At 38.7% G+C, this 24941-nt stretch overlaps 2 protein-coding genes across 2 annotated transcripts; both read right to left on the bottom strand.

Annotated features, from left to right (window-relative positions):
- Positions 1–1946, bottom strand: LOC132315854 (AAA-ATPase At3g28580-like). The gene has a single exon (XM_059814271.1). It carries the CDS (start codon positions 1846–1848, stop codon positions 289–291), a length of 1560 nt encoding a protein of 519 aa, XP_059670254.1. The 5' UTR covers positions 1849–1946; the 3' UTR covers positions 1–288.
- Positions 1947–6014: 4068 nt separating this feature from the next.
- On the bottom strand, positions 6015–21382 carry LOC132315852 (AAA-ATPase ASD, mitochondrial-like). The gene is made up of 2 exons (XM_059814270.1): positions 20440–21382; positions 6015–7112 (listed from the first exon to the last, which is right to left on the bottom strand). The coding sequence occupies exons 1-2, from the start codon at positions 21223–21225 to the stop codon at positions 6351–6353; spliced, it is 1548 nt and encodes a 515-aa protein (XP_059670253.1). The 5' UTR covers positions 21226–21382; the 3' UTR covers positions 6015–6350.
- Positions 21383–24941: the final 3559 nt, after the last annotated feature.

The raw sequence follows: 24941 nt of genomic DNA, 5'->3' as shown, positions 1-24941 counted from the left end.
TTCTTAATCACTTCAACAAGCTGTTATTAATTTTTAGGATCAAACATTTCCTCGTTTGAGAATTGAATACAAGGACAAATCCAAGGTAGTCAAGCTCAAGCTATCTTTCTTAATCATCACACTAAGTTCTTATTAAAAAGACAAAATAAAACCCTGGAGCCATAAAACATAAGTACCACTACAATTGAGACATTGACAACATAACATAGTCTAATTAACATCCATGGGGTCCCAATAATCAAGTTGGTCAATCTTCACTGAAATCTATAATTCCTAATCCAAATTGGCTCAAGTATTCGTCACCCCATTTTCTTTCACTTCTTCAACTGAAGCTTTCTTCTCTTTCACTTCTTCAACTGAAGCTTTCTTCTCTTTGACTTCTTCAGTAGACTCTTTCTCTTCTCTCTCTTTCTGTTCCTTCTCAACCTTTAGTCTCTCTTCTTCCTCAGCTTTCAACCTTGCTTCCTCCTTTGACTTCTCCAAAGCCTCAATCAAATTCTTCAGGCAAGTTTCAGCATCATCCTCAGAAGACTTGGGCATCAAATTCTCAGCAACGTCAGCCGGAGTAATATTGGTCTCCTCCAACAAATTTCCAATAGTTGCAAACAAATGGTGTGATTCGAGATCCAAGTAGTTCTTTGCAAGCAGTTTGAATGCTTCAAAGCAACAATAGGACAATTCAATGTGCTTGTCCATGCGTCCTCTCCTAATGAGAGCAGGATCAAGTTTTTCGACGAAATTAGTAGTAAACACAATGATTTTCTCACCACCACAAGCTGACCAAAGCCCATCAATGAAATTCAATAGCCCAGACAAAGTCACTTTGCTATCCTTCAGCTTCTCATCTTCAACACCTATCGCCTTTTCCTTAATTGGATCTTTTTCTTTGTCCTCATCATCCTCCTTCTCCTTCTTCTTCTTCCTTTGGCCGGTAAGATCAAGTGAACAATCAATGTCCTCAATCACTATGATTGACTTCCCCGTTGTATCGATCAGTAGCTTTCTCAGCTCCGTGTTGTCCTTCACCGAGGTCAACTCAAGATCGTAAATATCATACTCCAAAAGGTTAGCCATGGCTGCAATCATAGTCGATTTACCTGTCCCGGGAGGACCATACAAAAGATACCCTCTTTTCCATGCCTTCCCAATTTTCTTGTAGTAGTCTTTTGCCTTAGTAAATGTAATGAGATCATTCATGATCTGTTTCTTCTTGTTGGGTTCGAGTGCTAGTGTGTCAAACGTTGCAGGGTGCTCAAAATGGACATGGGTCCACTTAGTCCTCCCGTACTCACTCTTGTTGTTGGTGTAGAGCTTGCGTTGTCGCTTCGCCACTTCAATAGCCTTCCCCTTAGCCCAAACATGACTCAAGTAAGTGTCGGTGATGATATCGCGATACCTCTTGTGGAAGGTGAGCTTGTAATACCTCTTTTCATCCTCGCGAGGATAAAAGGAGATTGATTGTGTTGATGGCCTGATTTTGTTCGATCTCCACCAGAGTTTGATGCCTTTGAATTCATCAGTGACTTCTTCATTGTCATCCATACTGAGAACTAGAGATTCACTATCTTTCATGACATCTGCTTTGAGTCTTTTGGCACCAGATGAGGAATTTGCGCTTAGATAGCTTTGAATGGAAGTGTAGACTTTGCTACGCCGAAAGCCATCACCGGAATACTCATGGAAAGTGATTTGGATATAAGGGTACACAAAAGTGACCAGTTTTTGGCTATATTTTTGGAAATAGGATCGGAACTCATGGGGGACGTATTGCTGAAACATAGCCCAAATGAACATTGCCCCAGCTACCATGGACCCTAGTTGAGTCCACATCTCTCCATTCATCATCATTCTCTCTGCTTTCACAAAGCTCAACAATTTGTTTTGGTGTAGAATTGTGCTGCAGAGTAATGCCACTTATATAGACAAGAAATTTAAAAGAATGAGTTTCTTTTTCTTGCTAACCAAGGTTGTGTTATGTCATCCTACACGCGTAAAAAGTACTGCTCTGCCCTTATCAGCTCCAAAAGTGTTGTCATCCAAGTGTGGGCTCAATTTCTACCGAGTTTCCTGTTGCATTAAGTTCAAGCACATGCTATTTTTTCTGTAAAGGAAATGGATGGGAACCATCCCTTTGAGAAAAGTCTCTGCTGCAGTGGGAATGCTTTCATGGGCTTGGTTCAATGCCAAGATCTGGTGGGGTAATAGCACAGACATAGTGTTTTATTATATCGGACAATTATAATCATTCACACGTGTAGAATATATATTTACATATATAAACGATTATTTAATTGCTAAAATCATTTTTGTTTGTATAAAACTCACATATATAAGCGATCACAATCATCAGCTGTTGTGCAGTACAACTACAAAGGATCACGACTCTCAATTAATTACATATTAGGTTTTTGTTTTTGAAAGTAAGTGATTAAGAAGTCAAATGCGTGCATCATAGTAAAAAAATTAACAATAATTTTTTAAATTTTGAAAAAGACAGTTGTGTCATTTATAAATTTAAAAAATCAAATGAAGTGTATGCTCCAAGCCTCCACACACACACACACACACACATGTATATAATATCCTCTGAACAGGACCACGTTTGGGAAACATTAGATTTTTCTCCTCCACAAAACAGGTCTGGTGAGACCAGGTGACCAAAGGAAGGTGGTTAGCAATAACCTGGAATTAACTGGCGGGTGGTTTAATTTTGACCTTGACTATTGCTACGTACGCATGTGGTCCCATTGTGAACGAAATCACAGCGACCACCTATGAGAATCTGAGTACCTAGTCCAAAAATAAAATATTATCAACTCTTGTTTTTACACAAAAGTCGATTTCAGCGTTCCAACTCCCAATTAAATTAAGATACACAATAAATGACAAAAGTGAAAAGGTCACCACTTGGACGGTGGAGTCATCAAGATAATATTCCTTAATTTTTTATGAGAGAGGAATTAAAAATTTATATTGTAATTGGGGACCCAAGAGTCTCATTATAGCTGACCCTAACTCTAGGGTTAGAGAACATGGTTGAGTTGGGTTTAGGTTAAGCTCCACTGACATTGACATCTCAAACCATGTTCAGTTTTAGGTTAGAGAACACAAGTTGCAGTATTATGTACAGTGACAAGTAGTTTATTTTATATATTCAGCTTGGAGTCGCACCTTCAATAATTGTCTGTTTAGATGGTGTCAGCCTTCTTAAAATACACCATAATTTACTTATGAGTACATACAACTGTCCTATTTCACATGTCAGTCTTCTTAAAATATATATATATATTATTATTCTCTCCAAGATGTCTTTTCCTAAATTTGTTTTGCTTGGTTGGATAGGGGTCTCTCTATCCTTCTTTTTTAATCTTGTAAAGGGATTTATTGTGCAGTGTTCACTTCTTGCTTGTATTTTTTTGTTTTTATCTATAAATTTTTCTTCATTTAGGAAAAAAAAAAAAAAAAGTTTTTATTCAATTTTGAATTTCTATCATTTATTTATTTATTTTGTAAAAAGAATTTTTTAGAAGGGAATTTCAATAAAACCCTATCACATATTTATATATTTATTTTTTTAAAAATAATTTTTATTTATATGAGTTTCTACAAAACTCAATCACCATATTTACATAATTATTTTTAAAAATGAATTTTTAGAAGAGACTTCTTATGAAACTCTATTACGTATTTATTCTTCAAAACAAGTTTTTATTTAGATTTTTACTTTTTTAAGATAAAAAAATATTATTATTTTTATAAAAGAGTCTCATGTAATTTGAAGTTTTTTTATTGGGAGAAAACAAAAAGAGTAAATAATTAAAATACATTGTAAAGAAGTTTTTATTATTTGTTTTTATAAAGAGTTTTTTATTATTTTTTTAAAAGAGTTGTATTATGCAATTTGGAGATTCTTCTTTGTTTTTTTTTTTTTTTTCAAGACCGACATCAAAAGGAGAAGATTCTTTTACGTGTATATATGTTCCGCCAACCAGTATTGATTTTTCAACATGTTTAATTGTTGTATTACCAAGGTACTTTGGTTGGTCATAGTTGCGTCATCTTACTACTAGAAAGGCCCGAAACTAGAAAGGCCCAACTAAAACTAAAGGCTATAAATAGGTGATTATTTGAGGGAAAGCATATTTATTGCGCCTTGTGACAAGTCCGATTATTAATCACATGGTGCCTGTACGTTGATCATTTGCTGGGTAGCACATAAATTTATGTGACTGATCCAATGTAAAATGTTGCATCAAATTACAAGTAATTGACAGATGTAGAAAACCACTTTAACCAATTGAAATGAAAAATAAGAATCTTGAGTTTAGGAAGAAAAAAAAAATTATCAGAAGTTAAATGGCACATAAACATCATAAATATATGAAAATTGATAAAAGTTGAAGCATCTGACTTCCTAAATCCTACCTAAGAGGCTCTAAGACTTGTCCGCAATGCCAACTTTTCCCCAAAGTGTTTACATTTTTAACTTCTAACATATATATGTAACATGCCATGTATATTATTGCTTTAACGTGCATTTATTTATTTATTTTGGAAAGGTCAATTTCAAATGTGTAATATATATATATATATATATATATATATATATAAAAGTAAGATATACAAGCCTATAAAATGGGAAATGGCTCAAAGACAAAGATATAGTAGTATGGAGAAGACAATTATTTCAATCACTGATAGAATCGGAAGCGCCCCCCTTGTTTTAAAGAGAGGACGGGTTACTCACATTTTATTTGATGGTTAGAGACGAATTGAAAGCTAAACTGTGGTAATTCTAAAGATTTTTAGGAGGAAAAATAAGAATGTCTCCTACGTTATCCATAATATGTGAAAGTATCCAATAGTGGTAATTCTAAAGATTTTTCGGAGGAAAAATAAAAATGTCTCCTACATATTCATAATATGTGGAAGTATTGAACTTAATTTCATAGTCATTGAGTCTGAATGCTATGTGAAGAACATAAGTCAGATGACGAACGGAAAGACCTAAAATGTGAAAGATCATAACATGAGTGATTTGGTAGATTTGGATTCTTATATATCCACCCGTGTGATACTTCTACGAGATATATATATATATATATATATAGATAACAACATGACCCAATGTTCAGCCCAACCCAAGCAAGAAACCTATAAGGTGACTTCAATTACATGAACTATAGTCAGTAACAAAACTGTACAATTCAGGGACATTCAGCAGATGCCACAAAAGACGAACAGGGAAGTTCCTGGCACCATGTTCGGCCCGGAGGTCTCGGAGGCTGCACCAAGTTCAGTCCAGAGAGGTCTCAGAGGCGGTCTGATGACAGAATCTGTGATTGGTTGATTTGGCACACAAATGAATCGATGCCATTTCAGACCATGATGAGGGCAATATATAGAATCCACAATGTGTTTGAATAAATGACCAAACGAGACGAACGAAGGAGTACTGGAAGAAAAGATGGTCGTGTGGTTCCGGCATATCAGAGCAGGGTTAACACAGGTTAGGTGATCTTCTATGAGTTCATTGGTTTCCTATCAAGAGTGGATAATTGAATATACATAATTGCCTATAAAGATATAAACATAGTGTTAAGAACTTGACATCAAAGTCCTTAATTTCGGCTTAATTCTCTACTTTGATGACTCACTTGTTTTCTTGGGGCTATCTGATTAGGTGCAAGCAGCTAAATAAACTTGCTTTTGAACAATCAAATGCTAGCAAAACTTAATTTTGTGTGATTCTGAAATTAATAAGAAAGTGACATTGATTCATAGCCATGGCTGATCCTTCACCATTTCACAAGTGCATTTAACATTGGTAGTTAATGGTACAGTACACCATAGTACGCATTAGGGCCTCTGAAGGACAAACATATGAGACAGAAATAACAAAAAACCTATTGATATGACAATAAATTTGACAAAGACTTTAAGAGCGGAGAGAGTTTATCTTATAGGCGTAGTCTTTGTTGGACACTACCCGTTAAGAGTTGCACAAACATTTTATAGATATTGTCTTTGGAAACATTCTTAATCACTCCAACAAGCTGTTATTAAATTTTGCGACATAAGCTAAAATATACAAGGATCAAACATTTCCTCATTTTAGAATTGAATACAAGGACAAATCCAAGGTAGTCAAGCTCAAGCTTTCTTTCTTAATCATCACACAAGAGTTCTTATTAAAAAGATAAAATAAAACCCTGAAGCCATAAAACATAATTACCACTACAATTTAGACATTAACAACATAACATAGACTAATTAAAATCAATGGGATCCCAATAATCAAGTTGTTGTTCAATCGTCACTGAAATCTATAATTCCTAATCCAAATTGGCTCAAGTAGTCATCACCTCATTTTCTTTCACTTCTTGGACTGAAGCTTTCTTCTCTTTCACTTCTTCAGTAGACTCTTTCTCTTTCTCTTCTCTCTCTTTCTGTTCCTTCTCAACCTTTAGTCTCTCTTCTTCCTCAGCTTTCAACCTTGCTTCCTCCTTTGCCTTCTCCAAAGCCTCAATCAAATTCTTCAGGCAAGTTTCAGCATCATCCTCAGAAGACTTGGGCATCAAATTCTCAGCAACGTCAGCCGGAGTAATATTGGTCTCCTCCAACAAATTTCCAATAGTTGCAAACAAATGGTGTGATTCGAGATCCAAGTAGTTCTTTGCAAGCAGTTTGAATGCTTCAAAGCAACAATAGGACAATTCAATGTGCTTGTCCATGCGTCCTCTCCTAATGAGAGCAGGATCAAGTTTTTCGATGAAATTAGTAGTAAACACAATGATTCTCTCACTACCACAAGCTGACCAAAGCCCATCAATGAAATTCAATAGCCCAGACAAAGTCACTTTACTATCCTTCAGCTTCTCATCTTCAACACCTTTCGCCTTTTCCTTAATTGGATCTTTTTCTTTGTCCTCATCATCCTCTTTCTCCTTCTTCTTCTTCCTCTGGCCGGTTAGATCAAGTGAACAATCAATGTCCTCAATCACTATGATTGACTTCCCCGTTGTATCGATCAGTAGCTTTCTCAGCTCCGTGTTGTCCTTCACCGAGGTCAACTCAAGATCGTAAATATCATACTCCAAAAGGTTAGCCATGTGTCACGGGCTTAGAGTTTCAGTACCACTCTAGCTGCTCCCGTGCGGCACCAAGACGTTGCTTTCACTCTCGCAAGTACTTGGTCAGCCTAACTCCCGTGCACACCTTAGCCAACACACTCCCCTCGTGCGCTTACTAGTGTTGTAGTTGCCCTCGCCCTCTCCTCACCTGGCTTGCACACTCACACACACTAAGGCACTTAAGTTGGCAAGGAAAGAACACTTCTATTACTTCAAAGAATGCTTTGTACAAGGCTAGCACTCAAGCTGTAACACCCCCACATTTTCCACGCATAAGTTGATCAGGCTTATACACGAAAAACGAGGGATATCAAAAACAATTGGCAATATACAAGCATGGAATACAAAATGATGATAATAAAAGAATTTAGACCGGAAAGGAACACTAAATAATACAACATCCATCCATCCTTTATTTAATACAGTACTTCATTACAACTTGGAAATTCTACGTCAGGGATCCTTAAATATAACCCTGAGAGTTCAACGTCAAAAGTAAATAAAAACTGAAACTGAAATACTACATAAAACTTCTACCCTGCACTGGATCGTAGGAGTAGATGAGTTCGGATGATGGTCCCACACTGCTAACCTCAGCCTTGAAACGGATACTGACCGTATCCTGAAATAACAACAATGGTGGGTCAACCCCACGAGCAAGTCCTCTCTACTATGACCCAAATCAGAGAATCAAATAAATTAATCATTATGAATCGGATGAGTACTATATCTGTATACATCCTACGGGAACTATCCGATGTATAACATGACCTCAACCAGAATAGACGGTGATCACTTAGACTCACACTAGGTGGTTAAGTGTCGCCTTTCCCTACCCGGGAAATCAGCTATTATACATGGTGCACGGTACTGACAACACAGACTATAACGAACTACACAGTGATAACACCTCGCAAAGTACTGATGAATATACTGAGCATATAAATTAGGCAACACATGCCAACAATATTAATAAATATACCGAGTATGTCATTTAGGCAACACATGCCAATAATATTAAACCACATACCCCGACAGCCACACATCTGTCTATCGCAACGAATGCATAAGGTATAAATGAGTCTAAACTTATTAGTCAGCTCACATGGTTCTATATGGCAACACATCCATATAATATAAATGCGACATAATAAACAGTCCATTTATTCCCTGAAATGCACACAGCATAATAATCATGGTTTATATATCAATTAACAGTATAAACATCCTATAAGATATCATGGATAATTTATCTGACTAAAACCATGGCCTTATTTCATTTAACAGTAATGTTTGATACCATTAAATACGATAATAACACTATTTATATTTAACAATGTCGTTAAATAAATCACATTAGTATCTGTACTGTGAACGAGCCAATAAATGCTTAGAAAAGATTAATCGGCCATAAGAATAAGTAACGGGTATTAAAATAATAATTTCGTGGCCCGTTAAACCCGTAATTACCAACACAGTACCTAAAAATCCAAGTTTAAGGTTCTGGAATTTACAAAACAGGCCCTAGGGGTATTCTGGTAATTTCCAGCAGCTGTAGGGACCCCACACGCGCCCTCACGCGCCTCCCAGAGCCTCCCCACGCGCAGCCCAACCTTCCCCACTCTCCCACGCGCCTCCACGCGCGTCTGGCATCAGCCACGCGCTCCCACGCGCGCGCACGCGCTGCCACGCGCGCACTAAGGGTGCCTTGCTGACGTGTCACTTCCTGGTTGGTTGGCTGCATCCGGATTCCGTACTCGCGTCACACCGGATCATCTCACCCTATCTTCCCTCCATCCAACGCCCACAGATCCGGGTGTACCGCGGTATCATGGACCGCGATGCACCGGATCAATCAGACTCCACTAATGGCCAGGATGCGCGCGTACACCCTCCTATGGTGCGCCGCGTTGCACCGGATCACTCCGGTCGTCTCCCCCACTGCCGGCGACCGGAAAACTCGCCGGAAGGTCGCCGGAAATTGCAGAAAATGCCCGGAAAAATCTAGAAAATTCTAGAAAAATCCCTAAAGTCTTATTTAATTATTTTTAGCCATTATTAATTTCATAGGACATTAAATAAATATATACCATCCTATATAATTAAAATTCCATTAATTTAATAAAATAAAATTAATAATTTATTAACCTCCTAACCTTGGCTCTATGCATAAAAATAGGCTAAACAATTAATTTATTAATTCAAAGGGGAAAAGTAGATAATAACTTGCCTTTTTGGATTTAAAATAAATCCGCCGGTCTGCGCGTAGTCGGGTAAAATTGCCTACACCGGTCCAAGCTTCTTTCTCTTTCTCTTTTCCTTTCACTCTTATAAAATAGCTCTCTAGAATTTATACTTTGCTTCTAACTCCCTTTATTTTTTTCTAAGGCAAGCTAGTTAATTTATACACAAAATATATAATATAAATATTACAAATATCTAATTTATAATAACTTCTCACCCATTTCTCATATTCCTACCTATATGGCTTTAATTCCAACCATAACCATTGATGCAATCCTATCCTAATCTCTAATTTCATCATGACTTTGGTTTAATACTATTATTATTATTATAAATATTATTATTATTATTACTAATATTATTATTAATAAACTTTTATAATAATTATTATTATTATTATATTATTATTATTATTATTATTATTAAACTAATATAATTATTATTATTACAAAATAATACATTATATCATCATAATACTATATAACACAAATATAATACTTTAATTAACTAATAATGATTAATATAAGCATAACCAACAAATAAAATTATTATTAATAATACATGCATAATTAAATGAATAAATTTACTATTTTAACATACACAATCACTTTACATGCACAATTAAATGAACATAATATAATAATGTAGTATGCACAAATAAATAAAATTAATTAACCTAACACAAAATTAATTTAAATACATTCTTTAAAATTACGGGGTATTACATTCTCCCCCCCTAATAAAGGAATTTCGTCCCCGAAATTCACTACATACCTGTATTAAAAAGTCCTGGATACTTGGCACGGATAATATCTTCCCGTTCCCAAGTAGACTCTGTAGCATTATGATGACTCCACTGTACACGTACTAATGGAATAGTCTTCGTGCGCAGTATCTGATTCCTACGATCGAGAATACAGTAAGGTTGTTCCAAATAGGTTGCATCGGGTTGCAACTCAATCTCACCCACATCAATGTGTTGGTATCGATCTTCATCCCGTAGAAATTTTCGCAGCATAGATACATGAAAAACATTATGTACCCTATGAAGATTATCTGGTAGAGCCAGACGATAAGCTACTGCCCCAATCCGATCAGTAATCATAAAAGGACCCACAAAACGAGGCGATAACTTACCCTTTGACCCAAACCGCATTACTCCCTTCATAGGAGAAACCTTAAGCAAAACCTGATCACCAACCTTAAACTCCAAAGCACGAGTTCGACGGTCAGCATAACTTTTCTGTCTGCTTTGAGCTGTAAGCATCCGATCCCTAATAATAACGATCTTTTCTGACGTGTCCTTAATAAATTCAGGACCCAAAAAGCTGTTCTCACCAACTCCAAGCCAACAGACAGGAGACCTACACGGTCTGCCGTACAAAGCCTCAAATGGTGCCATACCAATAGTTTTCTGATAACTATTGTTATAAGCAAACTCTGAAAGTGGCAAATATTCCTCCCAATTGCCCTTAAAATCAAGAACACATGCCCGCAACATGTCTTCTAAAATCTGATTAACTCGCTCAGTCTGTCCATCTGTTTGAGGATGATAAGCAGTGCTAAGATATAGTTCTGTACCCAAAGCCTGCTGAAAGCTCCTCCAAAATCCTGATACAAACTTCGGATCTCTATCTGATACGATGGACAATGGTACACCATGAAGTTTCACCATTTCTGCAATATACAGCTTAGCATACTGTTCTGACGTAAAGTTTGAATGAACAGGCAGAAAGTGAGCGGACTTGGTCAATCTATCAACAATGACCCAAATAGAGTTGTGATTATGCTGTGAAGTAGGTAATCCCTCTATAAAGTCCATAGAAATACTTTCCCATTTCCACTCTGGTATGGGAAGTGGCTGTAACGATCCTGGCGGTCTCTGATGATCAATCTTAATCATCTGACAGGTGCTACATTTAGAGACAAAGATAGCTATATCTCTTTTCATGCCAGCCCACCAAAACTGGCGTTTCATGTCCTGATACATCTTGTCTCCCCCTGGATGTACAGAGAACTGAGAAGTGTGTGTCTCTCTCATCACAACATTTCTCAAATTATCAGCTGAAGGCACAATTAAACGTCCCTTGTACCTCAATCCTCCATCAGTCCCTATAGAATAAAAAGGAACATCTCCGGAGGCTAACTCCGAAACCCGATCAATACACTGTTGATCTGAGAGTTGCGCTTGAATGACCTGATGAATGATAGAAGGAGTTACTACCACACATGCCATAAAAGCGTCTGCTAACTCATCAACAGTCTTCAAAGCATCCCACTCTGTTGTAAACAAAGCTGAAAGGCTGACATAGGGTCGGCGGCTGAGTGCGTCTGCTACAACATTCGCCTTCCCTGGATGATACTGAATAGAGAAATGATAGTCTTTCACGAACTCCAACCATCTGCGCTGTCTCATATTCAGTTCCCTCTGTGTGAATAAATACTGTAGACTCTTATGATCGCTAAACAATCGAAAAGTCTCCCCCAAAAGATAATGTCTCCAAATACGCAAGGCAAAAACCACTGCTGCGAGTTCTAGATCGTGAGTCGGGTAATTAAGCTCATGAGGCTTAAGCTTCCTAGACCCATAAGAAACTGGTCGCTCTTCTTGCATCAACACATAACCCAAACCCTTCAGAGAAGCGTCGGTAAATACTAAATACTCAATTCCACTCTGAGGTGTGGCTAAGACAGGTGCAGAAGTTAACTTGCTCTTCAATTCAGCAAAAGCAGTCTGACAAGAATCATCCCATACAAATGGTACATTCTTCTTAGTCAGATGAGTAAGTGGACCCGCAATTTTGGAAAATCCCTGGATGAACCGGCGATAATACCCCGCTAATCCCAGAAAACTGCGAATCTCTGTCGGTGAGGTAGGCTGTCCCCACTCCATAACGGCCGCAACCTTGGCTGGATCTACTGCTAACCCTTCTTCTGACACTACATGTCCCAGAAATTTGACCTCTTTCTGCCAAAATTCACACTTCTCAAACTTCGCAAACAACTGATGTTCTCGAAGTGTCTGCAATACTGTGCGTAAATGTCTGGCATGGTCCTTCTCCGACTTGGAGTAAACCAGAATATCATCAATGAAAACAATGACAAACTGATCTAAGTATTCTCTGAATACTCTATTCATCAAGTCCATAAAGACAGCTGGAGCGTTCGTTAAACCGAAAGGCATAACACGAAACTCATAAGATCCGTACCTCGTGAGAAATGCTGTCTTTGGAACATCTTGTTCTCTGACTCGTAGCTGATGATAACCAGACCTCAAATCGATCTTTGAGAAGTAAGTAGCTCCCTTCAACTGATCAAACAGGTCATCAATTCTGGGCAACGGGTACTTGTTGCGAATAGTGACCTTGTTCAGTTCTCTGTAATCAATACAAAGACGAAGAGATCCATCCTTCTTCTTTACAAACAGTACTGGTGCTCCCCATGGTGAAGTACTCCTGCGAATAAATCCCTGGCTGAGCAACTGTTGAATTTGATCTTTCAACTCTCGCATCTCCACTGGTGCCATTCGGTACGGCGCCTTAGCAATAGGCGTAGTGCCTGGAGCTAAATCAATAACGAAATCTATCTCTCGACTCGGTGGCAAGCCTGGAATTTCCTGGAATACATCCTGGAATTCCTGTACTACCGGGATGCTGTCAAGAGATACCGCAGTCGCTTCCTGTGAGTCCTCCTCAAGAACGAATAAATAAGTGCTAGGCCCTCTATCAGGTTGTGGTACAACAAGAAGATACATCTCCTGTCCTGGTATAGAAAATCCAATAGACTTTTCGTAACAGTTAACCTGAGCATGGTACTGAGATAACCAGTCCATCCCAAGTATAACATCATACGAATGCATATCTAACACTAACAAATTTGCAAGAAATCGAAGTCGGCCCATATCTATAAGGATATCACCGCTATACTCTCGTAAAATTGCGCCAACTCCCAATGGTGTATAAATATTAAGAGGTTGGTCACATAACTGAGTCGTCATACCAGATAAGATAACAAAAGATCTAGACACAAAAGAATGTGATGCACCAGTGTCAAACAGTATACGAGCAGTTCTACCATGTATAGAAAACATACCCTCAATAGCCTGAGGAGCCTGCGCATTATGTGACATGAAGTTATAAACTCTGCCATTATGCAACTGCTGTGGAGGTTGTCCCGGAGGAAATGGTGGTGCTGGAAGTGCCGGAAAATTCTGAACTTGCCCACGTGGCATCGGTGGGGCCGGTAGAGGTAATGGCTGATTAGGTCTCGGCTGCCCATACTGTCCCTGCTTAGCTTTGGGACACATCTTGGCCGGATGCCCAATCTCTCTACAGTGATAACAACGTCCCGTAAAAGGACCTGCCTGCCTCCTCTGTTGACTTCCCGACCACTGTTCCTGTCCGGTCTGAGGTATCCCACCTTGTCTACCCTGATTAGGGACTCCATCCCTCTGCACATCTAGGTTTCCTTTGTTTTTCTTCCAAGGTGGATGTCCTTGAAATCTGCCCCGATCATTGGACTTGGCACCACTGCTGCTTCCTTTCTCCACTGTCTGGTAGTCTCGGTTAGTCCGCTTATCTCCCTTGGACTTCCGGTAATCACTCCTCATCTGGCAGTGCTGTAAGGCGGCATTAACCACCTGGATATAAGTAGTATATGCCGGACTACCTAAGATCACCACTTTAATCGGCCATATTAACCCCTTCACAAAGCGGTCTCTCTTCTTTTCTTCCGTATTGACCTCCTCTGGTGCAAATAATGACAAATTTATGAACTTCTGTTCATACTCAGCCACAGTCATCTCTTCCTGTTGCAGATCCAGAAATTCGGTCTTCATCGCTGATCTTACTGACATAGGAAAATACTTGTCGTCAAAGCGAGTCTGAAATTCAGCATACGTCAATCTGGTCCTCTCATCGACAGTAGTAATAGACTCCCACCACTGCAATGCATTGCCTATCAGCATAAACGTAGCCAGCATCTGTTTCTGCACTTCGGTACAGATTACCATCCGAAGATGACGCTCGCTCTCCTGTTTCCACTGATATGCTAACAGGACATCTGTGGACCCCGCAAATGTCGGTGGATTTCCCCGGATGAACGAGTGACGAACTTTGTCCCATGACATTGGCTGTGCCACTGGTTCAGGAACAGGTACTATCGGAGGAGGTTGCTGGTTTCGTAGAGCAGATGCTACTCCTGCTGCTACAGCTCGTGCAATGATATCAGCAACTTGAGGAGAAAATTCCTGATTCTCATTTTGAGTTGGGGAAATACTGCGATGACGGTTCGCATTCCTTGTCCCACGCCGAGACATCCTTCTTTTAAATTCAGAAAAATCTAACGTCAGTACATTATAATGGACCGACTAAAAGAATACAAAGAACCCTAATACTTAGGCTCTAATTATCAGAATACACAACGCGGAAGTATAGTAATCACAGATCCCTAAGACACTCGAACCTGGAATGCTCTGATACCAACTGTAACACCCCCACATTTTCCACGCATAAGTTGATCAGGCTTATACACGAAAAACGAGGGATATCAAAAACAATTGGCAATATACAAGCATGGAATACAAAATGATGATAATAAAAGAATTTAGACCGGAAAGGAACACTAAATAATACAACATCCATCCATCCTTTATTTAATACAGTACTTCATTACAACTTGGAAATTCTACGTCAGGGATCCTTAAATATAACCCTGAGAGTTCAACGTCAAAAGTAAATAAAAACTGAAACTGAAATACTACATAAAACTTCTACCCTGCACTGGATCGTAGGAGTAGATGAGTTCGGATGATGGTCCCACACTGCTAACCTCAGCCTTGAAACGGATACTGACCGTATCCTGAAATAACAACAATGGTGGGTCAACCCCACGAGCAAGTCCTCTCTACTATGACCCAAATCAGAGAATCAAATAAATTAATCATTATGAATCGGATGAGTACTATATCTGTATACATCCTACGGGAACTATCCGATGTATAACATGACCTCAACCAGAATAGACGGTGATCACTTAGACTCACACTAGGTGGTTAAGTGTCGCCTTTCCCTACCCGGGAAATCAGCTATTATACATGGTGCACGGTACTGACAACACAGACTATAACGAACTACACAGTGATAACACCTCGCAAAGTACTGATGAATATACTGAGCATATAAATTAGGCAACACATGCCAACAATATTAATAAATATACCGAGTATGTCATTTAGGCAACACATGCCAATAATATTAAACCACATACCCCGACAGCCACACATCTGTCTATCGCAACGAATGCATAAGGTATAAATGAGTCTAAACTTATTAGTCAGCTCACATGGTTCTATATGGCAACACATCCATATAATATAAATGCGACATAATAAACAGTCCATTTATTCCCTGAAATGCACACAGCATAATAATCATGGTTTATATATCAATTAACAGTATAAACATCCTATAAGATATCATGGATAATTTATCTGACTAAAACCATGGCCTTATTTCATTTAACAGTAATGTTTGATACCATTAAATACGATAATAACACTATTTATATTTAACAATGTCGTTAAATAAATCACATTAGTATCTGTACTGTGAACGAGCCAATAAATGCTTAGAAAAGATTAATCGGCCATAAGAATAAGTAACGGGTATTAAAATAATAATTTCGTGGCCCGTTAAACCCGTAATTACCAACACAGTACCTAAAAATCCAAGTTTAAGGTTCTGGAATTTACAAAACAGGCCCTAGGGGTATTCTGGTAATTTCCAGCAGCTGTAGGGACCCCACACGCGCCCTCACGCGCCTCCCAGAGCCTCCCCACGCGCAGCCCAACCTTCCCCACTCTCCCACGCGCCTCCACGCGCGTCTGGCATCAGCCACGCGCTCCCACGCGCGCGCACGCGCTGCCACGCGCGCACTAAGGGTGCCTTGCTGACGTGTCACTTCCTGGTTGGTTGGCTGCATCCGGATTCCGTACTCGCGTCACACCGGATCATCTCACCCTATCTTCCCTCCATCCAACGCCCACAGATCCGGGTGTACCGCGGTATCATGGACCGCGATGCACCGGATCAATCAGACTCCACTAATGGCCAGGATGCGCGCGTACACCCTCCTATGGTGCGCCGCGTTGCACCGGATCACTCCGGTCGTCTCCCCCACTGCCGGCGACCGGAAAACTCGCCGGAAGGTCGCCGGAAATTGCAGAAAATGCCCGGAAAAATCTAGAAAATTCTAGAAAAATCCCTAAAGTCTTATTTAATTATTTTTAGCCATTATTAATTTCATAGGACATTAAATAAATATATACCATCCTATATAATTAAAATTCCATTAATTTAATAAAATAAAATTAATAATTTATTAACCTCCTAACCTTGGCTCTATGCATAAAAATAGGCTAAACAATTAATTTATTAATTCAAAGGGGAAAAGTAGATAATAACTTGCCTTTTTGGATTTAAAATAAATCCGCCGGTCTGCGCGTAGTCGGGTAAAATTGCCTACACCGGTCCAAGCTTCTTTCTCTTTCTCTTTTCCTTTCACTCTTATAAAATAGCTCTCTAGAATTTATACTTTGCTTCTAACTCCCTTTATTTTTTTCTAAGGCAAGCTAGTTAATTTATACACAAAATATATAATATAAATATTACAAATATCTAATTTATAATAACTTCTCACCCATTTCTCATATTCCTACCTATATGGCTTTAATTCCAACCATAACCATTGATGCAATCCTATCCTAATCTCTAATTTCATCATGACTTTGGTTTAATACTATTATTATTATTATAAATATTATTATTATTATTACTAATATTATTATTAATAAACTTTTATAATAATTATTATTATTATTATATTATTATTATTATTATTATTATTAAACTAATATAATTATTATTATTACAAAATAATACATTATATCATCATAATACTATATAACACAAATATAATACTTTAATTAACTAATAATGATTAATATAAGCATAACCAACAAATAAAATTATTATTAATAATACATGCATAATTAAATGAATAAATTTACTATTTTAACATACACAATCACTTTACATGCACAATTAAATGAACATAATATAATAATGTAGTATGCACAAATAAATAAAATTAATTAACCTAACACAAAATTAATTTAAATACATTCTTTAAAATTACGGGGTATTACACAAGCTCTCTACAAGGCTCTCAAGACTCACTCTAGGACTTGTTGTCCACAAATTAAAGTCCTACCTCTATTTATAGGCATCCCCATCCCCAATGGACGGCTAGGATACATTTTAACCGATGGTGGAGATCGATTCTCTAGAATCTTCTCCCACCTTCTTCACACTTCCATACTTATTCATAAATATCTACAACATTCTAGAACTCTCCATACTACTCCACACAACTCTGAAGAACTCTAGAACCTTCCACACACTTCTACATATTTCTACACATATCTAGAATCTTCCACACAACTCTAGACTACTCCGGAAGACTCTAGAAACTCCACTTGCCATGCAGTTGCCATGCAGCGTCCTCCTCAGCGTCTGCGTGTCGCCTGCGTGGCACAACCTCCATAGGCGGGGCGTGACATTCTCCTCCACCCATTTCCGTGACGCCCTCGTCACGGTTTCTTCAGCTGACCCAGCCTCTCGCAGGTCATCAGCACTTGCGCATATGTCCTTGGCCCAAACGTACGAGCGCCCTTCGGGAGATGTGAAGTCCTCACGAGCTCCATCGTGTTGACTGCCACCTCTGGACTCTCCTTCCTGCCCACGAGCGGCACCATGCATGCGGCCTTACCTTCCTCGCCTCCAAGTATCATCAACGCACCAAGGCATGGTAGTGGCGCGGCGTTGTTCCTGTCCATGAACTGCAGCCCCAGCACCATGTCGTGGTCGTCCATCTCCGCAACTTGGAAGTCAGCCTTGCCCTTCCATCCTTGCATGCATAGTTCCACCTCCTTGCACACTCTACTCACGCGTGCCTCCTCGGAGTTGACGGCCTTGATCCAGCCCTCCGTCTTGCGCATCTCCAAGCCAAGTCGTTGCGCCTCCTCCGGGGTAATGAAGTTGTGTGTAGCACCCGTGTCTACCAACGCTTGCACGGCTTTGCCACCAACCTGCGCATCCACGTAGCGCACCCCAGCTACCTTCTTTGCCTTGCCCTTCTTCTTGGTGTCATGCGCCATGCTACTCAGCATCTGCATAGCCCCCATGCACCTATCTTCATCGCTGCCCGCATCGTCCACCCTGCCCTTGCCCTTATCCTTCACAAGTGCGCTCATGGTCTTCTTGTTGGGGCAGTGTCGCAATATGTGCGGCCCTTCGCACAAGTAGCACTTCGGCTCCCACTTGCCCTTATCGCGGCGCTCCCCTTTGCCACTAGCCTTAGACCTCTCTCCATGGTCCTTACCTTTATCATGGCGTGGGCGTCTCTCCTCATCGCTGTGCTCATCATCGCTAGACTTGGGCGAGCCCCGTTTCTTGAAGCGCCGGTCTTCCCCACCTTTGCCGTGGTCCCTCTTGGGAGACGTGGCCCTCTTGTCATCGCGCCTAAAGTCTTCGAGGCGCTCCGCTATAGCCATTGCGGATGCCAAGTCTCTAGGCTCCCTCCTCCTTAGCTCCGTGGCCACCCAAGACTGCAGCCAATCAATGAACAAGCACACACGTTGCCGCTCCGGCATCTCTGGGATCTCCAGCATCAAATTGGAGTACTCCTTCACATACTCCCTTATGCTGCCCTTCTGCTTCAAGCGCCTTAGGTTGATCATGGCCAGGTCCTCAACGCACTCAGGGTAGAACTGCCTCTTGAGCTGCCTCTTGAACTCCTCCCATGTGTCAACTGCTCTTGCGCCTCTACCAGTGAAGCGCTGCCTCCACCATAGAGCGGCGGTGTCTGTGAGGTACATAGTGCCTGTCTGCACCTTCTCCTCATCATCCTCGATCTCCATGCACTCGAAGTACCGCTCCATGTGCCAAAAGAAGTTGTCAATCTGGCGCGCATTCCTTGCCCCATCGTACTCCTTGGGCTCCGGCGCCTTCTTCTTCCTTGGCTTCACCACGACCTCGCGCGCCTGGGAGAACTCCTTCTTGCACTCGGCAATCTCCACGCGCAAGTCGTCTACCAAATCATGCAAGTCCCTTTCTTTCTCTTGCGCCTTGTTGGCGATGCCATCAATCAGCTCGTAGAGCTCCGCCATCCTTCTCTCGAGCCTATTAAACTTGGTCTCCGTGTAGACCAAATGTGTGGCAAGCTTCTCCTCCAAGCTCTGCTCTAAGATGTGGACTTGGTGGTCTCCTCCGCTAGCCATGTCTACTCCAACAAAGCTCCCTTGACGAACCTGCTCTGATACCAACTGTCACGGGCTTAGAGTTTCAGTACCACTCTAGCTGCTCCCGTGCGGCACCAAGACGTTGCTTTCACTCTCGCAAGTACTTGGTCAGCCTAACTCCCGTGCACACCTTAGCCAACACACTCCCCTCGTGCGCTTACTAGTGTTGTAGTTGCCCTCGCCCTCTCCTCACCTGGCTTGCACACTCACACACACTAAGGCACTTAAGTTGGCAAGGAAAGAACACTTCTATTACTTCAAAGAATGCTTTGTACAAGGCTAGCACTCAAGCTCTCTACAAGGCTCTCAAGACTCACTCTAGGACTTGTTGTCCACAAATTAAAGTCCTACCTCTATTTATAGGCATCCCCATCCCCAATGGACGGCTAGGATACATTTTAACCGATGGTGGAGATCGATTCTCTAGAATCTTCTCCCACCTTCTTCACACTTCCATACTTATTCATAAATATCTACAACATTCTAGAACTCTCCATACTACTCCACACAACTCTGAAGAACTCTAGAACCTTCCACACACTTCTACATATTTCTACACATATCTAGAATCTTCCACACAACTCTAGACTACTCCGGAAGACTCTAGAAACTCCACTTGCCATGCAGTTGCCATGCAGCGTCCTCCTCAGCGTCTGCGTGTCGCCTGCGTGGCACAACCTCCATAGGCGGGGCGTGACACATGGCTGCAATCATAGTCGATTTACCTGTCCCGGGAGGACCATACAAAAGATACCCTCTTTTCCATGCCTTCCCAATTTTCTTGTAGTAGTCTTTGGCCTTGGTAAATGTAATGAGATCATTCATGATTTGTTTCTTCTTGTTGGGCTCGAGTGCTAGTGTGTCAAACGTTGCAGGGTGCTCGAAATTGACATGAGTCCACATAGTCCTCCTGTACCCGACCCAACTCTCAGTCTTGTTGTTGGTGTAGAGCTTGCGTTGTCGCTTCTCCACTGCAATAGCCTTCCCCTTAGCCAAAACATGACTCAAGTAAGTGTCAGTGATGATTTCGCGATACCTCTTGTGGAAGGTGAGCTTGTAATACCTCTTTTCATCCTCGCGAGGATAAAAGGAGATTGGTTGTGTTAATGGGCTGATTTTGTTCGATCTCCACCAGAGTTTGATGCCTTTGAATTCATCAGTGACCTCTTCATTGTCATCCATACTGAGAACTAGAGATTCACTATCTTTCATGGCATCTGCTTTGAGTCTTTTGGCGCTAGAAGAGGAATTTGCGCTTAGATAGGTTTGAATGGAAGTGTAGACTTTGCTACGCTGAAAGCCATCACCGGAATACTCATGGAAAGTGATATGGATATAAGGGTACACAAAAGTGACCAGTTTTTGGGTGTAGTTTTGGAAATAGGATCGGAATTCATGGGGGACGTATTGGGGAAACATAGCCCAAATGAACATTGCCCCAGCTACCATGGACCCTAGTTGAGTCCACATCTCTCCATTCATCATCATTTCTCTCGTCTTTCACAAAGCTCAACTACTGATTTGTTGGGTGTGTTTTGGTGTAGAATTGTGTTGCAGAGTAAAGCCACTTATATAGACAAGAAAATTAAAGGAATGAGCTTGTTTTTCTTGCTAACCTAGATTGTGTTATGTCATCGTACACGCGTAAACCGTAGTGCTCTTGCCCTATCAGTTCCAAAAGTGTTGCTATCGGCAAACGTGGACTCAATTTCTACCGCGTTTCCAGTTGCATTAAGTTGAAGCACATGCTAATTTTTTCTGTGAAGGAAATGGATGGGAACCATGCCTCTGAGAAAAGTCTGTGGTGCAGTGGGAATGCTTTCATGGGCTTGGTTCAATGCCGATCTTAGTTAACTTCAGATTTTTCTCCTCCACAAAATAGATGTGGCAGCATTAACCTGGAGGAATTAATTGGCGGGTGGATTAATTTTGACCTTGACTATTGCTACGTACTCATGTCGTCCCGTTGCCAACGAAATCACAGTGACCATCTATTATCAACTCTTGTTTTTGCGAGTACCGTTTACTTAGAGTTTACTTCAAAGGAAGAACTTAATAGAACGCTCGTCTCTCATATTTTGGAGTTCGATCAATAATTTGAATTTTTTAAAATAATCCATAGGAATTTTTTTTTTTTTTTTTTTTTTTTTTTTTATAGTATTTATTCGGTATACATAAAATGAAAAAAATTATATGTAATCGGTGATGGATCGTATTTAAGGACATGCCTGAGCATTAAAAAAAATTTAAAAAAAAAATCTATTTTCGCCTTGACTCTAGTTCCTAAAGAAATTGGGTACGTGATCAGCATTGAATTTTGACAACAACAATACACATCACAAAAAAAGACAAAAGTGAAAAGGACAACATCAACCTTAATAGATATTTAATATTTTAATGTTGGTATAATTTACGTAAAAATTTTCTTAATGCTGGCGTAAAAAACGTGAACAAGAGTGAAAGAAAGAAGGGAAAAAAATATTTACTCATAAAATTTTTGGACCTAATATTAAATTTTTATATTAGTTAGGATTTATTGTAAAACATTGTAAAACGTGAATGAGAGTAGAAAAAGAAAGGGAAAAAAAAGTCATATAAGGATGTAAATTTTTGAGGGTTAATATTAAATTTTTGTATCAATGGGAGTTCAACGAAAGAGGAAGGAGAGAGAAAAGAGAGAAAAATAAAAATTTATTTTAGGATATAAATATTTTAGGCATAATATAAAATTGGAATGAACAAGGAGAGAGAGAAAAGAGAAAAAAGAAATTATTTCAGGATATCAATATTTGAAGCCTAATATAAAATCGACGCGAGTGGAAAGAAAAAAAAAAAATATATATATATATATATATATTTAGGATATAAATTTTTGAGGTCTAATATAAAAATTTTATATTTATTGGAATATAACAATATTAGAAAATAATTATAGTATAACTTAATATAAGAAAATTTTGGGACTTTTTTATTGGTTAGGGCCTTAGGCGATTGCTTAAGTCGCCTAAGGCTTGAACCGGTCCTTGGACGGTGGGTCTCATTCTCATGAAAATAATATTTATTAATTTCCATTAGTTAGGAATTAAACTTTTATATTGTTGTTGGGTGTAATACCCCGATAATTTTAAAAGATTTATTAATTAGGATTAATTATTTTATTTTATTTTTCAATGATTTATTTTATTTTATTGAGTGCTAGATTAATTATCTTATTTTAATTAAGTTATATTTCATGATTATGTATGATGATTGATTGTTTGTGTGGTTGATTATTGATTGAATTATTGGTGTGTTGATTTTATTGGTATTATATGACTTAGTTGTAAATTCTTGTTTGTTTATGTGCTTCATGTAATTAGTTATTTTAATTTCTGTATTTAATTAATTATCTTATTTATTTAAATTAATTGGATTGGGCTTAAGGAAAGTTGGACCAAAAGATGTGGTCTTGGGCTTGTATGAAACCTTATTGGGTTAATTAATGAAGGTCCGTGGTTATTTAATTATTTAAATGATCACTTTTGTATCAATTATATTTATATATATATATAATTATATATAAATATAATTCATTAATAATTGTTATGGAAAGATATATATATAGATATATATTTATTGATATTTATAAGTATATATGATTTAATTAACTAATGAGTTAATTATGGAAGGAATATATATTTATATATATATATATATATATGTTTATAGATATAAATTATTTAAAGATTATTATTTTAATTCATAATACTAGTTGGAATAGGATTTGGAATTTAAGGTGTATAAAAATACACATAAGGCTTTAGGGTTAAAGGTTTTACACGTTAGAAAAATAAAACAGACAGAGAGAGAGGAAGAAGAAGGGCTGACAAGGAGGAGGTCGAATCTGAAAAGGAGGACGTCGAAATTGGAAGAGATAATTAAAGCTTAAAGCGTCGGTTTCGTTTCGAAACCTTCAGGCGAGTTTTCTCTAACTTTCCTCTTAGAACTCATAAGGATTTCACCTTGAGTATCAAGGCTTTAATTAAATTTATTTGTTTAAAAATTATGGTTAGATCGGAATAATTAAAAAATATAAACTATTATATTTGATTTTTAGATTATTGGATTTTAATTGATATATATAGGTGTTATGTATATTTTAAAATCAATCTATAGGTGGATTTGTGACCCAAGAGAGTTAATTATGGTTTCTTTATTTTCTAGAATTGTTCTGTAATTTTCTAGAATTTTTCTGATATTTTTAGGAATTTATTAGGATTTATTTTCCTATTATTTGTTAGGAAAATAATTATATATATATATATATATATATATATATATATATATATATACTAGGTAACTGGCGCATGTGGAGCGGCGGCACAATAAAGAATTGATCCAGTGCGGCGCGGTGTAGGATAATAGGGTGTATACGCCAATTAGGGCCATTAGATTAATTAAACTTATGTGAATTGATATGGTGCATCGCGGCGCATAAAACTTTGGTGCGCATGTGTATCTGGACCATAGAAGTGGTCTGGTCAACTATGGGATATTTGGTGTATTGCAGACCATGAGAAGATGGTGCACTCGCTGATCTGGACCTTAGATCTATTATAGTTAATAGAAAATAATCTAGTGTGAGCGTGTTCATTTGCGCACTCATTTGTGACCATTGGATGCGGCATAAAGGAAGTGATGGATTCAGTGTGGTGAGCTCACGGTAGCTGAAAGAGCTTAGCCAATACCAGCACACAAGGAGGCTTGAATCCAGCGCGTGCAAGTGCATAGTAAGCACGTGGGCGCGCGTGGGAAACTATGTTGGCCTAATTCGACACTAGAAATTAAAACGGTCATAACTTAGTCATTTTAAATCGAAACTGGGTCATTCTTGAGCTCAAATTCAAGGATTTTTCGTCCTCTTTCCAATGGTACCAATTTCATTATCAGATTCTTATCCTAATAAGAGATATTTACGTTTTAGTGAGACGGTGTCGGAAAACTATTTAAACCGGTATGGAGTATTTAAAGGAAACTATTTCTGACATATTTAGTTGTACTAATTTGTGTAAATATAATAAATTAATAATTTGTTATGGAAGGAAGTGTATATATATATATATATATATATAATTATTTATATATGGGTATATATAATTTGTCTATGAGTTGTATGGAAGGATGAATATATATATATATATGTATGTATGTATGTATATTGATTT

This window comes from Cornus florida, unplaced genomic scaffold (genome assembly GCF_030987335.1).
Source record: "Cornus florida cultivar Cherokee Brave unplaced genomic scaffold, ASM3098733v1 CherokeeBrave_3.0.0_Hap2_Chr07, whole genome shotgun sequence".
In the NCBI taxonomy this organism is placed as follows: Eukaryota; Viridiplantae; Streptophyta; class Magnoliopsida; order Cornales; family Cornaceae; genus Cornus; species Cornus florida.
The sequence above is the reverse complement of the archived record's forward strand: the minus strand, read 5'-3'. Positions and strand labels throughout refer to the sequence as shown.